We start from the raw sequence: 17,051 nt of genomic DNA, 5'->3' as shown, positions 1-17,051 counted from the left end.
TTAAATGAAGCAGCCGGTAACTATACATGTGTCAGAGGGGTTAGGAATTGGAAACAACTAGATTGAGGGGAAAAAAGACAAACAACACAACATGTGTTTCAATTGTTAGTAGCCTTTCCTCTTGTAAGACCAATTTTAAAGAAAACAATGAAAAAATGTGACCAAGTATAAATCTGGCTTTAGCCTGGACATAGATGTGAGACAAAACTGGGGAAGCAGGAATGAAAATAAGATGGATGGCTTTTGAATAATGGCGCTCTCTTACATGGGTCAATGTTCTGCTCAGAGGCAGACTTTAACAGCATCATGGCAGTGGCAGCATCAAAATCACATTCTGAAACGAGAAAAAAACAAAACAAAAAAACAAATGATGGACACAGAATTGACTGTCAATGCACTAGCTTGTGTGTGTGTGTCTGTCTATGGGAGAGTATGAACCACTTTCAGGAAGAGTGATCCTTCATTACAAAAGCACCAGTGCCTTGGTTGTCAAGGTTACAAAATACAGGCGAGAGATGGCATTTGCACACGGTGTGGCCCAGCAGAGGATGAGAGGAACAAAAGAAGCTGAGATGAGTGATCTGCTTAAACATGTAATGATAGATTTGCTAATGTTGTGTGAAGGATATGACCCACTTAAAGTCCTTCAGAAGAGAAGGGATGCTCGGAGGCACTGCAGTTAAGGCCACTTACCCTTCAGAGAGTAGCCCTGCTCCAACGAGAACAGGTGACAAGGAGGAGACGAGGCACTACAGAGAAATCAACAAAATAGTTTGATTATTGTCATTACAATGATGATTTTATTAACTTCCCTAAGTAAATAAGTACATTAGTCTGAGATATTGGTATGGTAATGTTAGCTTAGGTTTGGGTGACGTGATATTTACTATTTGAAGCTGTCTTACTATATTTTACTTTTTTTAGATTTCAATTTTCTGTTTAAAGATGTGTCTACTGTTCAATTTTTGGCTCCACTGTTTAAAATGTGGAGCATCTGAAGAGCATGCAGGCCTGTCACATGAGTTCATTTTTGCTTTAAACCCTCATACAAATAACTGCAATGCATTAATACTGTTAAGCGATACACTGGCACACTACTGTTAAGACCCAGGGCGTCTACACAGCCTAGCCTAGAATGACCGAACAGCCTAGCCATTAGTAAGAGCACTTGACAGTGAGCTCTCAGTACAAGTTCCAGATAAAAATGAGGAGGATTGCATCAGGAAGGAAACTGTACCAAATCAGGTGTGTGGACTAGTATGATCTGCTGCGGCACAGGAGTTCTTAGTGTGGCTTACATTGGACAGTCAGCAGCAACTGAAGTTGTTAGTTGCTGCTAACATGCTGTTAGTGACATTTGAGTCAACTTTCATTTTTAGTCTATTACACGTAGATAAAAATAAAACCTAAAAAACCCCAACCCCAATTTATGTCAATTCTGATTAAATTTTGCCACATAAACTGCTTCATATTCACCCTTATAATGACCATGATTGTTATATTTTAGACATTGTTGTGCCCCCTGAAGCTGCATTGTGGTTTTAAAAACTTTATAAATACAGTATATAATAAAAAAGATTATATATACAGTTTATACTAACACCCATAATGGTTAGAATACTAATTGTTGCTATAGACAGCTGAATAAATAAAAGCTCTGAGGTAAAGGCAACTGTTAAATCCTTGGTTTAAATCTCAATGGAGGAAACGGTCACCTGGGAGGGGAGGCAGGTGGCGTGTAGAAGGCGTGTGCGCTTGGGAAGTGCTGTTTCTTTAGGGCTTGCATCAGCATGGGCCGGAACTCGGGGTGAACGCACCACAGAGAGCCTTTTCCATTGGTCTAAATAATAAAAAAAGGGAAAGGTATAAGATTTCCAAGAACTGAAAATGACCTCAGCAAGCTTTTAGGAAGCACCATGAATGCAGTCTATCGACAATGTATTGCAATAACAGTATGAAGCTATTGTTCTATGTTTACTTACACATAATACTGTAATTTTTAATAAGCCTTAAAATTAGCCTCCGGCAGCACGACAGACCAGTTCTCAGTCTGTATGTCGTGTATGTTTGTCTGCATGCTGGTTCATGTACATAAAAGCAAACTCATCACCTCTTTGTCTGAGGTGTGGCCCTGCAGGGCTAATATGACCTTGACTCGAATCACCAGCCCTGCTCATAAACAGGAAAGAGGAAACATCGCCATGGCAACAGACACCAGGCTGCACCACGTGAAACCCGCAGATTCACTCGCTCACTCTAACACACACTCATACACACACACACGTTAACGTAACACATTTTTTAACACATCACATCATCAAGTCATTCCACTTCCCTCAGCTCACGATGAAATGAAATGAAATGAAAGCTCTACTGTAACCCTGCGCAACCGGCTGAGCAGCCTGCACCAGATAGACTGCTCTCAAAACTAAAATCAGACTTGCTCTGTTCGAGCTTCTACTGTTAATGTGTTGTTTACTACTAAAATCTAAAACTAAATTCAAACCTGCTCTCTTCCAGCTTCTACTGTTAATGTGTTGTTTACTACTAAAATCTAAAACTAAAATCAAACCTGCTCTCTTCCAGCTTCTACTGTTAATGTGTTGTTTACTACTAAAATCTAAAACTAAATTCAAACCTGCTCTCTTCCAGCTTCTACTGTTAATGTGTTGTTTACTACTAAAATCTAAAACTAAATTCAAACCTGCTCTCTTCCAGCTTCTACTGTTAATGTGTTGTTTACTACTAAAATCTAAAACTAAAATCAGACCTGCTCTCTTCCAGCTTCTACTGTTAATGTGTTGTTTACTACTAAAATCTAAAACTAAATTCAAACCTGCTCTCTTCCAGCTTCTACTGTTAATGTGTTGTTTACTACTAAAATCTAAAACTAAAATCAGACCTGCTCTCTTCCAGCTTCTACTGTTAATGTGTTGTTTACTACTAAAATCTAAAACTAAAATCAAACCTGCTCTCTTCCAGCTTCTACTGTTAATGTGTTGTTTACTACTAAAATCTAAAACTAAATTCAAACCTGCTCTGTTCCAGCTTCTACTGTTAATGTGTTGTTTACTACTAAAATCTAAAACTAAAATCAAACCTGCTCTGTTCCAGCTTCTACTGTTAATGTGTTGTTTACTACTAAAATCTAAAACTAAATTCAAACCTGCTCTGTTCCAGCTTCTACTGTTAATGTGTTGTTTACTACTAAAATCTAAAACTAAAATCAAACCTGCTCTCTTCCAGCTTCTACTGTTAATGTGTTGTTTACTACTAAAATCTAAAACTAAAATCAGACCTGCTCTCTTCCAGCTTCTACTGTTAATGTGTTGTTTACTACTAAAATCTAAAACTAAAATCAAACCTGCTCTCTTCCAGCCTCCACTATTAATGTGACGTTTACTACTAAAATCTAAAACTAAAATCAGACCTGCTCTCTTCCAGCTTCTACTGTTAATGTGTTGTTTACTACTAAAATCTAAAACTAAAATCAGACCTGCTCTCTTCCAGCCTCCTCTATTAATTTGTTGTTGAGATTGAATATAAACGTTTAAGTGTGAACCTTTTGGAATGACCTGGATTTCTGCATTAACTGCTAAATGCAATACCAATATAGTCTGATTGTCTTAAAGTCATAATGATATTCGCCCTGCCGAATTTCATGTTTTAATTGAACAAATTAAACAATCATTCGCACTTCAGGCTGGGTAAAAGATACGTTAACCTCTGACCTAATGACTTGTGTAAAAATTTTTTTTTATTAATGAGACCAAGTTGGAGGTGTGGGTTGTAGAAGTACCATGCTTTGTAAAAAAAAGACACACAATATCAAAAGCCAGTTTCACACATACTACCAGGTTGTTGAATGCATACAGCAAGAAAGGACTACAGCATAGCTGAAGATCAGAATGTTTATCAATTCATGAAAAAAACAGTCTACACCCATCCGTTATTGCTCTTCCATATAAAAGTGGTAATAAAACAATGTGCAATGCTGCAGCTGGTAAAATAAAAGCAATAAAATAACAAGGGTACCAGCAATAGGCTTGTGTCTGCTTATGTGCACTGTGGAAAAAAACAAATCTCGAGATAAACCCTGCTGCATGCCTCAAATTTGCAAAAACAAACTATGACTATAGGAAAAGAAGCAATGCACACAAATATGAAAAATGTAAAGCATGGCGAAGAGAACATCACGGTTTGGGCTGTTTAGCTGCCTCATGGTCTGGAAGACTTGCAAAAGGGAAAAATTTGTCTTTATTAGGAAATCTTACAGATGATTAGCAGTCCATCAGCTAAAGCTTAAAGATGTGGAATCATGACTTGAAACACATGAAAAAACTAACAACAAAAATGTTTAAAAGGAGGAAAATTCATGTTTTGGAACGACAAAGTCAAGCTCTAACCCAAATAAGATTATATGGCAGGATCCAAAGAAAGCTGCTTATTCAAGAAATACCAGAGTGGTACAACATTCCTGCACTAAGTTGATTCATTCCTGCTTTTAGATGAAAAATACACTTTTTAATGTGATTAGATTGGACTAGGCATGTTAATAAATAATCTGTTAACTAATAACCAGTATGCAGGTCATCATTTGTTAAATGCTGTTGGTTAAAAATGTAATATTTTTTTTATATTTTCTTTATGCATTTTCTCCCCTTTTTCTCCCTTTTTTTAGCGTGTCCAATTGCCCCATTGCGTCATGCTTCCTCTCCACCAATGCCGATCTCTGCTCTGATTGAGGAGAACAAAGCTAACCCACGCCCCCTCCGACACGTGGGCAGCATGCCGTATGCATCTTATCACCTACACTTTGACGAGCAGCCTAGCTGGGTGTATGGAGGGACACACCCTAAGAGCACTTTTCTCTCATCTCTGTGCAGGCGCCATCAATCAGCCAGCAGAGGTCGTAATTGCACCAGTCATGAGAGACTGACCCTATCCGGCTTAGTCCCGCCCATATAAACAACAGGTTAATCGTTGTTCATGTGGTCGCTCAGCCTCAGCCAGCAAGGCAGAGCTGAGATTCGATACGATGTATTCGGGATCCCAGCTCTGGTTCCAGCGTGTGTTTTTACCGCTGCGCCACCTGAGCGCCCTGTTAAAAATGTAATTTAAATTGATTTCTGATAGCTGCCGCTAGGTTCCAATTGAGAGACAAGCTACAGTCTGTACAGAGAATGAGCACTGATTTAAAACACACCCCGACTCACCTTCAGTGTGCATGCTCCAGCTCTGTGTCATATGTCTTTAAATCATTTGAATAATGAAAGATGACATTATTAGAATGATAGAATAGAATGTCTGTATTTGTCATATATACATATACAGATGTACAGTACAATCACATTCTTTCTTCGCATATACTAGCTTGTTTGGAAGCTGGGATCAGAGCGCAGGGTCAGCCATTGTACGGTACCCCTGGAGCGGATAGGGTTGAGGGCCTTGCTCAAGGGCACGACAGTGGCTGCATGGCAGAGCTGGGATTCAAACTCTAAACCTTTCTGATGGTCCAATGCCCTACCCTCTTGGCTACCACTGTCCAGTGTCCACAATTTTTTTTTTTATTAAAACCACAAATAAAAGCTGTTTAAATTCAGTATGGTATCTGACTGCATGTTAAACTCTGCACATGCAGACATCATTTTACAGTATGAAGGTTAAACTCCATTTATCATCTTATATTAACAATGCTAATGTTGTCAGGAAGAACTTGAATATACAGACTGTATCATTATTAATTATGGTTAGCATGTTAAGTTGTACACTTTTAATGAAGTGTTTGCTACAGACTCTGTCTAAAATGTACATTAATGATGCTGAACTGGTTTGTTCACAGTGTTTATGTTTATAAAGTACAGCTAAAGACTTGATTTAACTTGATATGAAATTCTGTGATGTGTTTTATATTGACTGGTTACTGGTTTCTTGTTGACATTCGGTTATCTGTTGCAGAGAGTGGAAACATCTGCATGCCTAATTTGGGCAGATTGAACTTTCATCTGGATAATAGTGACACAACAGTGGCGATTTCTCGAAGACTGAAGTTCGTTCAGAATCAGCTACTTATCACAAATCGACTGACTCGATTTTGTTAACTCCCGTAGCGTCAATGCATTTGCCCGCAGAAGCTTAGCGTCTATTCACTTCTATGGGACTGCCTGGAAAGGTTTTTTTCATTGCTTCGAAACTCGCCGGTCATTGGATAAATGCCACGATTTTGTCCCGCCCCCGGACGCTGAGCATCTCTGGGGGTGAATGGAGCTGTGGGCGGGTCTGGACGCTGAGCTTCTGCAAGATGATTGGAGGATCAGTCGAAAGGCTGAATCACGTTTTGATTGACAGCTATTTTGAGATCTACACCGTCACTTAATCACTGGGAGCTTCAGTCCCATCGCGGATTTTGCGAGTGAAGTCGAAAGACGAACTGCAACCCATTTCAGGCCATTTTCTTGAAAAGGAACGGAGGGCAGAATTTATGTATAAATAAATTGACAAATTTTATGATGTAAGCCGACAATGAGCTTCCCCTCTTTGAAAGACCAGCAGCCGCCACTGTGACACAACGTTTTATCATTAATTAAAGCAGAAATTTAAGTCATTTCTAAGGATTTACAGATGTTTTTTGCAATATAACTAGTTGTTGAGGCAACCAAACATGAAATAAAATGTATTATCATATCATTGTTTTAGTTATTTCTTCAGTCAGAGCAGAACTAAGTTCTAAAATGTAACATTTCTTACAAATGGGATTTGATTTTCAGATCCAAAACACCTCGTGGACCTTTTGACTATCCTACTGTACAGCTTGCTCCTTCAGTCACTCACTCAGTCGTTCACTCACCAGGCATTTACCAGTTGGTCAGACATTCACTCATTCACACACTCATTCACTCAGTCCCTCAGCAAGTCAGTCAGTCACTCATTCATTCATTCAGTTACTCAGCCAGTCACTTATTCACTGTCAGACAGTTACTAGGTCAGTTAGACATTAACTCATTTACTCACTCACTCATACACTTAGTCACTTTGTTATTTACTTAACCAGTCACTTACTCAGACAGTCACTTATTCACTCACTTAGTCACTCGTTCATTCAGTCACTTATTCACTCAGTCAATAAGTCACTCATTCACTCACTCAGTCCCTCAGCCAGTCAGTCACTCACTCATTCAGTTACTCAGCCAGTCACTTGTTCACTGTCAGACAGTCACTCGGTCAGTCAGACATTAACTCATTTACTCACTCACTCAGTCTCTTTGTCATTTACTTAACCAGTCTATTACTCAGTCAGACAGTTTCACCCAGTCAGTAAGTCACTCATTCTTTCACTTTGTCAGTAGTTTAGTCACTCAGTCATTTTGTCACTCATTTATTCAGTCTCTATGTACTTAGTCACTCAGACACTGTCAATCATCCAGTCACTCATTCACTCACTCACTCACTTAACCACTCACTCATTCAGTTACTCAGACAGTCAGCCACTTATTCAGTTACTCACTCATTCATTCAGTCACTTATTTACTCAGTCAATACGTCAATCACTCATTCATTCACTCTGTCACTCATTCAGTCATTTAGTCAATTAGCAAATTACTTAGTCACTCATTTACTCAGGGAGTCACTTATTTACTTAGTCACTTAGCCACTGTCAGTCATCCAGTCTGTCACTCATTCACTCAGTCACTTACCAAGACATTCTAACAGCCAGTCACTTATTCACTATTCAAAGTCATTCACTCAATCACTCATTCATTTACTTAGTCACTCAGCCACTGTCAGCAATCCAGTCAGTCAGTCACTTATTCACTCAGTTACTCACTCAGTCACTTAGCAGAAACAAACACTTGTTTTTCATTTAAAAGAATGTATAGTTGCATTAATAGACACAATAAAACATTTAACCCTTTATAGTTAAATAGGTTTAAAATGAAAAACACCGATATGACCACCTTACTAATATTGTGTTGGTCCCCCTTTTGCTGCCCCATACACAACAAACTGTGATGCACTGTGTATTCGGACACTTTTTTTCATCAGTACCGACATTAACTTCTTCAGCAATCTGAGCTACAGTAGCTCATCTGTTGGATCAGACCACACAGGCCAGCCACGTGCATCAATTAGCCTTGGCCACCCATGACCCTGTCGCCAGTTTACCACTGTTCCTTCCTTGAACCACTCTTGATAGATACTGACCACTGCAGACCGGGAACACCCCACAAGAGCTGCAGTTTTGGGGATGCTCTGACCCAGTCGTCTAGCCATCACAATTTGGCCCTTGTCAAACTCAAAGCTCAAATCCTTACGCTTGCTCTGCTTCTAACACATCAACTTTAAGGATAAAATGTTCACTTGCTGCCTAATATATCCCACCCACTAACAGGTGCTGTGATGAAGAGATAATCAGTGTTATTCACCTGTCACTGGTCATAACGTTATGCCTCGTCAGTGTATAACTACTTAATGGAAACTTACTACTCGGGAAACCAGGTATTATGTTTACACATTTTAAACATTTATTGACAGTTGCCCTTAGACCTGTATTATATGTTTAATTAAAAAACAGATTTTCTTTTCATTCTTTTTGTTCTTTTTTAGTACATGGTCAATACAATGACAGTAAAAAATTTATGGTGTATTTCTGTAATCAGAAAGGAATATTAGATGCATGATTAATGTTTTATTTGTTTACCTTGCCCAGGCCGCGCTCCACCTTGCGGAAGCATTTGTTCAGGGAGAGATTGTGCCGCACTGAGTTCTTCCAGCCAGTGGGGGCACTGGAGAAATATGGGAAGTGTTCTAGAATCCAGCCGTAGATGTCCTTTACAGGAAGAGATTTACTGGGAGACTGCTCAATAGCCATGTAAATTAGAAGAGAAAATGAGAAAGGGGGTTTGGATTTGAGGGGATCTCCATCACTAACTGGACTCCCCGATGAGACAGAACAGTTGGAGGACGAGGACATGCTGTTGCCATGAGGAGAGCTCATACTGCCCTCGATGTCAAGCAAGGGCCTGCTGGCAGACTGGGCATCTCCCAGCGTAAAGTTCTGTAAAAGGTTTTCATGAAGCCAGTTCAAATTGGTCAATTCATCGTCCTCGGGTTCAAGTCCAGACCCAGTCACTGACCCGGCAGGGCCAATCCGGTCTAAGCATGTGGCTAGAGGGCTGGAGGCGCTTTCTGCCTCTGGGAGGGTCCCTGCTCCGCACATGCCCTGAGATCCTGGAGAATCGGCTTTCTTATCTGGCGACATCCCGATTATAGGACCCATCAAACTTGGAGGATCTACAGAAGCAAGAGTTAAAAAGGAAAGAGAATAGACATTAACATTTCTTATTTAGGTTTAGTTTTACATGCTGAACGACCGTCAGCAGATCTGCTATTAAATGTAAATTCACAGTCATGGTTTTGGCTTCTGAAATGACATAACCCTTGAATTTCAGGTTTGAGTATGTTTCATTTGCTTGACAAATCATAACATGTTTCATTGGCAAGCTTTCTAACTAAAACATTTATGGAAAACCTGAAACCTGTTCTGAGGACTTTATTCACTTATTATGAATTGATTAGCATGGCAGTTAAAAACGTTGTTGTTTGTTTTAGACAACGGAATAATGCATGGAGGGGCCTACATGGTTCCTTTGATCAAGAAATCTTGGTTCTAGAAAAATGCAAACTAGAAACAGCCCATGAGCCCAACTCCACATGAGCCCACCCACTTCAGCTGGTAAACGGCTGTTCCATGCCCAACATTTGCATATTACAAAGTAATACTCGTTCAGAAAGAAAAAAATAACAGTGTGACATTAGTACTTTTAAATTGTAGCTCTTTTTTGTTCCTTTAAAAGAGGATTTAAAACCCTACAGGGAGAGTTTTACTTTGGCCAAATAATTTTAACATGAACATACATGTATGTCTTACAAGGATTAAGTAACTCCCCTTGATAATATGCTTGTTTTTGGTTACAGTGGTGCAACCATAACTGAAGGGTCTCAATCAAGCTCATTATTACATTTTAATTAGCTGTAATGTTGGTAATTGTAATGAACACTTTGGTGGCACGGTGGCTAAGTGGGTAGCACTGTCACCTCACAGGAAGAAGGTCTTGGGTTAGATCCCCAGGTGGGGTGGTCCAGGTCCTTTCTGTGTGGACTTTGCATGTTCTCCCCGTGTCTGCGTTGGTTTCCTCCGGGTGTTCCGGTTTCTCTTACAGTCCCAAGACATGCAAGTGAGGTAAACTGGATACACTAAATTGTCCATGACTGTGTTTGATATAACTTTGTGAACTGATATACCTTGTGTAATGAGTAACTACCGTTCCTGTCATGAATGTAACTAAAGTGTAAAACATGACGCTAAAATCCTAATAAACAAACAAACAATTAACACTTCAGCCACCCTTCCTGTTAACCTCATGCGGGTCATAATATAAACCTAATGGTAGCTCAAAAATGCATAAACATATAAGGAACAGTCGTTTATTAACAAGACAAGTAAAAGTACATAGAATTTATGTCATCCTTTCTCACATTAAAAGCACATACTTCAGCTGGAAAGCTTAACAGACAACATACACATTTTAATGCTAACTGAGAGTGTAACATCCAGTGGATGTACTATTCACATACAGTTTATTCTTTCTGCATTACTTAGAAGTTTATTTTTGTAATCAAAATTATTATTAATGAATAAGTTGTGATAAGGCACTCGGGTGGAGCAATGGTCTATTACGCTAGCCCACCATCGCTGAGATACAGATTAGCTGTGCTATCAGCCGGCCAGGCATCTACACAGACATGATTGCTATGTCTGGGGGAAGGGAAGGTTTGACGAAGCCCATCAATGGATTGACATTCTGTCCTGCATACTCCTGCCTCACACCCAGTGTTGTTCAGTGGAGAGATTAATAAAAACAGTGAAAATGTTGCAATGAATTTCCAGCCATATAACCCTAGCATTAAGTAATCCAACGTTTTCTAATCAGTTGAAGTCATTTATTTAGGTTTACCTTGTGCAATTTGTGACATTAAATATTGTATAGTAGTTTTAAAAAAAAAGTTATAATTATCAGGATTTACTGAAAATGTTAATTTTATTTAGATAAAGCTAAATAAATATACCACTGGGCCATGTCATGTCATGGCTTAAACAACAAAAATATAAATACAAATAGTTTTAAGACCTGAAAATTAAAACGGATGATGACTCAGTGATTTGATAATTTTAATTACATAATTAATAATAAACCTTGAGTTAGCTGAGATATTTAGCAGGGCCGATCATATGTATTTCTATGAAAACATATGACTTCCATTTACTCATGGCCCCACTATTTATAATCGCATTAAAACGCTAATATAAGACGTACTGAGTTAATGTTTCCAGGCTATCACTTTTTATCTGTAATCATCAGGCAGTGACTCAGACAAGAAGGCTGCTGATATGGTGCTCACCCGTCAGCCGTTAAAAAATCCTGTTTGCCATATGTGGATAGCTTTTTTTAGTTAATTTGTTTTTACCCAACATGCTTTAATTGGTTTATAATCCTGGGTGATTTGATGTATTTATTGCTGTAATGATACTTCCCTGTTTGTTTTAAAATCCCTGAATGACTCCTGACAGTTGGTAGTACTTTTGTTAGGTATGTTTGTTAGGTATGTATTTACATGCTAACAGTAAAAGGCTGGAAAAGAGAACACTGGACAGCATGTTTGGTGTAAAATATGTTTCTTAAAACTTGGGGCAGGAACAGGATTTTAGGGGGTTTACTCGCCCAATAGACTATATATAAGGCCCTACCTTAAAAAAAATTGCATCACAGACCGTGAAGTGAGCCTTTTCCCGTGTAATATGCAATTTGCTGTGAAGTTCAAACAATGATGTTTGTGTTTAGCGATTTAACTGTTATGTTATGTTAACAATCCTACTGTTATGCCTAGTTCACTCTACACGATTTTTGCCCTGATTTTCGCTCGCAGACTGGTCGCCGCTAGATGTGGCAGCTCGGGAGCAATTCTGCGTTCGCTCGGCTCTCAATCCCTATGTGTGAACTACTCAACAACTCGATCCGAGCAGTTCGGCGACTGAAGGGAGATATCTAGCATGTTGAATATCTGGATCAGTCGGTTGCGACTGGCAATGAGTGTGGCAAGGGGGATAATATAGTTTCTATCAAAATACATCGGCACACACAAGCTTTACAATATTTGTGAACTTATCAAACCATAATACCAACACTGCATTACAAAAATATTTTTATAAAATATATATTTATAAATAAAATGTTTATTAACCTCTAACTCGCTACAGAACAGAACAATCCCTGCTGGTCGCGTTGCCAAATGAACTCGGATTCATTTATTTTTCTCTTTGCTTTTACGCTGCACATCAGCACACAAACAACTTTGATCACTTGCTACTTGTCGTTTTTTGGACATGGTATCACTTAACCCCTCGTCACTTGTCGCGTTTGTTTTCGTGACAAAACGTAGTTTGGGGGAGCAGAGAAGCTCGCCTGCGATTCCAGTTGGTGATAGATCGTGTAGTGTGAAACCCCCTATCGCCGATCAGTCGTGTAGTGTGAAAGCCACACCGACTTGAAAGACTCCCGATTACAAGAGATCCAGTCGTGTAGTGTGAAAGCCACACCGACTTGAAAGACTCCCGATTACAAGAGATCCAGTTGTGTAGTGTGAAAGCCACACTGACTTGAAAAACTCCCGATTACAAGAGATCCAGTCGTGTAGTGTGAACTGTACAGCGACCTGACGACTTGGAAAGTCGTGTAGTGTGAACTTGGCATTAGTCAAAATGTCCAAGATGTCGAAGTCTAAAGCAGCTAGAAACAATACTTGTAACCTACTGGTAAATGAATTTGGAAAACTTCCAACCAATTCTGTGGACGCAGAGGAGGGGGTGTCAAAACACGGACGAGAATTTTCATCTTTGAGACAGATGTTGTAATTTTACATTTAACTATTAAAGTGTGCTGTGCTGTGTATTGTAGCCTCAATTTATTCTATCATTTAATTTATGAGTGTTATTTAATGACTGCCGTGAAATGTGGCTCTTTTCTGTAAAAAATCTGTGATTTTTGAAAAACAAGGTCTGTAAAATTAAGCACATTTTCCTGTGAATTTAGTAGGGTCCTAACTAGATGCGGCCAGGAGTTTAGAAGAAAATACTTGGGTTTCCTGAAAATCAAAACATTCTAACTAATATGAAGGTCTCTGAGCTCATGTGTATGGTTAGGTTAGTGCCCTTCTTCGAGTTTGTTGATGTAGTACATGACCTTGAACGAACTGCAGTTTAAAATGAAATAGTGGCTGACTTTGTTTTTGAGTCTTTCAGTATTAACCCCTGTGCACTGTACAGAATTTGGTAGCTAGAATGCCTAAATCAAAACAGTAAAAAAAAAAAAAAAAAAAAAAAAATTTCCAACCATCTTTGATAAATCTAACACGCATTTAGCCTGTCCTTACAAGTCTCTTCTCTCTTGCCCTCTCCTCTCTAAGCCGAATTGAGAGGCTCTTGAGGAATCCTCGACACAATGTTAAGGGCCTTTAAGGATTCATCTCGAATTTCAAAAAGGACCCTGATCATCACCATTAGTTTAAAAGTGCACTAGAGCCAGGCCACACCAATCAATCCACCAAAAACCCTTGTGCCTGGCTCCAGAGTTTGGTAAAGCCATCTGCGAGCAGAGTGACACTAAAGGACAAGGAGACGTAAGAGCCAGACAGCCTGGAGGATCATGAAGCCCCAAGAGTCAGGATGACCAATCATGGTACAGCAAAGATGCAGGCTAAATAGTTTCCTCTGATGGACAGCCACGGAAATCACGCCGAATACAGTGATGAATAAATAATCGGCTCAAGCAAAAAAGGGTCCGGCTGCCAGTCTGGGCAAGAGAGACTGCTTCACTTTTCCTACTGGTATAGCCACTCAAATGAGCCACTACCATGGAAACCATAGAGCCTGTCAATAAATAAATAATCACCTAAAGTGCTGCTTTGAATCACGCTCTGTCCTGCCTCTCCAACCTCTCTCCTTCAACCTATCCATCTCTTTCTCACTCTCTGTGGAAAGTGGATGGGGGGAGGGCAGCAGGTTCCGCTTTCATGACTTTTTGTAATACACCCTGCACAAGTGAAGACTTCTTCCTGTTAGGAAGCGGAACTCGTAGTTAGTAAAAATGTAAGTTTCAGTTCAATCTTGGAAGATGTTAGATAGTAGTTTAGAAGAACCTGACACCGAGCAGTCGGTTAACAGTCGCCTCAGGGGAGAGAGAAAGTGACGCTTCAAAATGTCATCTGGACTAGCAAAGTTGGTCGTATTGGCTCGTCTGCCTTCGTCTCTGCATCACACACAGTCTCATTAACCTCCATTAGCAAGACAATGCCAACCTGCTCTGGCAAAGCTCATCAGCACGTCTACGAGCTCATCATCCTCAAAAAGAGACAATGCTAATGACAGCACTCAACGGCTCTTAGCCACTTCAAACACAAACACACACAATGTCTATGGGTGAAGCAGCTGCAAAACACACACACACACACACACCTTCATTTGAATAGCCAATGTGGGCGTGGAATTTTCAGACAAACACAAATCACAAAGCTGTGTTCTTAAAAAGGCCTGTGCTATTTTCAGCCATACAAAAAAAATTATGTACGCAAAGGTGGTAATTTATATTCCTCCTAGAGGCTAGTCAAATACACTAATAATTAAAATAAAGAATCATCTGCATACTGAGCACATAACTACTTTAAAGTGACGACAAAGTACCGCTTACAGAAAGATGAGTTTTCTAAAAATATCCACTTTTCTGTCTCGTCACCAAGCTCCAGCGTCCCAATTTCCACCAGTGGTTAGGGGATTAATTCAGCCCTGAACAGCTTCTGTGCTGCACAAAGTTATTCATGCATCAGGAAGCAAATGCTCGTTGGTGATAAAACAGCAGAGCAATCACTGTAGCTATGTTAAAATACATTTAAACACCTAAAACACAACAAAGTGGTAAATCTTAAAATCAATATATCCTCTTACCAGTCTAAAGGGGTGGATAGTCAGTTTTAGCATGGCACAAAATAAGATTGATCAATTCTAGCTTTCGAATTCGTCTGTGTGTATGACATGTGCATTTGCATCATGACTGTATCCACTAAAACCGGTCCTGTGAGATTTTACTTTTGCAATCTGTCAATATATCATTTGGTGAAGGCTTGAGGATGTCAGGATAAAAACCTGGTATGTTTGTGGTGTTCCAATTAATTATAAAAGTTACCTGTTCTACATAAAGCTCTCCAAAATAAGAGGTGGGTGATGTAAAGTAAAATTTAAATCACAATACTTTTCACTACAGTGACTCGAAATATTGGTCACTATTATTATTTACAATATTATATAATTACTTCATTTGATTTTCACCCATGGTCTGTGTAAATGCCCGGATGGTTGATAACACTGCTGAGATCTGTGTAGACTAGTGTAATAGACTAGCACCCTATTCAATTAATTAATTACAACTGTATTTTTTATGCAGTGATGGCCATTGTAGGGGCACTTAGGTGGCGCAGCTGTAAATGATGCTAGCCCATTACTGCTGGGATGTAGGGTTTAAATCTCCAGTTGCACTATCATCCTGTTGGATGTCCACATACAGACGTGATTGGTTACGTTATTTGTCACATACACATATACAGATGTACAGTACAATGAAATTCTTTCTTCGCATATCCCAGCTTGTTTGGAAGCTGGGGTCAGAGCGCAGGGTCAGCCACCTGGAGCAGACAGGGTTAAGGGTCTTGCTCAAGGACCCAACAGTGGCTGCATAGCAGAGCCTGGATTTGAACCCTATATCTTCCGGTTGATAGCCCAAAGCTCTACCCACTAGGCTACCACTGTCCCTAAAATAATTCCCGGGGACTCTGGACCCACCGTGACTCAAAACAAGATAAAGTGGTAGTAAAAACATGCCAATTAAATGTGAATGAAATGTCCAGGACAGTGGTGTCATCATATCTACACTCCTGAAAAAAAAATGATTTTATGCCATCATAGCATAAGCATGTGCCAGCAAATGTAAATTACTTACAATTTACCACAATGCACTTTGGGTACTCTAGTCTGTTCTATTTAATCATGTATTTAGTTTTGTACATCAGCAGTTTTTTTTTCCCCTAATTTAATTTCTGCAGTGGGCGGCACGGTGGCTAAGTGGGTAGCACTGTCGCCTCACAGCAAGAAGGTCCTGGGTTAGATCCCCAGGTGGGGCGGTCCGGGTCCTTTCTGTGCGGAGTTTGCATGTTCTCCCTGTGTCTGTGTGGGTTTCCTCCGGGAGCTCCGGTTTCCTACCACAGTCCAAATACATGCAGTCAGGTTAATTGGAGACACTGAATTTCCCTATAGGTGAATGGGTGTGTGTATGAGTGTTTGTGTGTGTGTATGTGTGTCTGCCCAGCGATGGACTGGTGCACCATCCAGTGTGTTACTGTGTGCCTTGCGCCCATTGAAAAAATTATTGATTAAAATTTACATACAATAATTTACATCATTGTTATTATTATTTTAAGCAGAACATTCAACACTGTTGCACCTTCTAGTACTTTGGTAGATTGTGATTGACTATAGCTAGTGACCTATCTGGGCCCATATAAATATTGCGGCTGCACCCACAAGACCAAACCCCAAGCATTACATTAGGAAAGTTCTCTACAGATTTACAAAAGTGTATCATGGATTGCCACACATAAAGCCCTTCCTTCACAACCTTGTGTCGTATGACATTGGAACAAACAAATATCAGCAAGTACAAAGTACATGGAAAACTGATCACTTTGCCAAGCTAAAAAAAAAACTGTCACCACATGCTTCCAGAAAATTTGTCCAGATGGTCAGACACAATCTAAGAACCACCGACATAAGGTCTGCTATTAATTAGGATCGCTGCAACACAAGTGTCACTGTTCACAGTCAAGCAAGCCTTACAATGCTACAAGCTTCTAAAGTGAAGTGTTGGCTAGGGCTGCAACTATCGATTAAT

The 17,051-nt window shown here is 39.7% G+C and overlaps 1 protein-coding gene across 2 annotated transcripts in view; it reads right to left on the bottom strand.

The window, feature by feature from the left end:
- foxn2b (forkhead box N2b) overlaps positions 1–17,051 on the bottom strand; it is a 34,132-nt gene that overhangs the window by 3,244 nt on the left and 13,837 nt on the right. Inside the window, exons 1-5 of one of the 2 annotated variants that reach the window (XM_063002916.1) lie at positions 10,096–10,231; positions 8,699–9,291; positions 1,716–1,840; positions 694–749; positions 266–334 (exon numbers count right to left, since the gene is read on the bottom strand). In XM_063002916.1, the coding sequence (XP_062858986.1) occupies positions 266–334; positions 694–749; positions 1,716–1,840; positions 8,699–9,277 (829 nt within the window). In that variant the 5' untranslated portion in view covers positions 9,278–9,291; positions 10,096–10,231. Of the gene's footprint in view, positions 1–265; positions 335–693; positions 750–1,715; positions 1,841–8,698; positions 9,292–10,095; positions 10,232–17,051 lie in introns of those variants that run through there. The other variant, XM_063002915.1, reaches the window with a different exon arrangement.

Source organism: Trichomycterus rosablanca, chromosome 10, assembly GCF_030014385.1.
Source record: "Trichomycterus rosablanca isolate fTriRos1 chromosome 10, fTriRos1.hap1, whole genome shotgun sequence".
In the NCBI taxonomy this organism is placed as follows: domain Eukaryota; kingdom Metazoa; phylum Chordata; class Actinopteri; order Siluriformes; family Trichomycteridae; genus Trichomycterus; species Trichomycterus rosablanca.
This window is presented reverse-complemented; position numbering and strand designations above follow the sequence as displayed.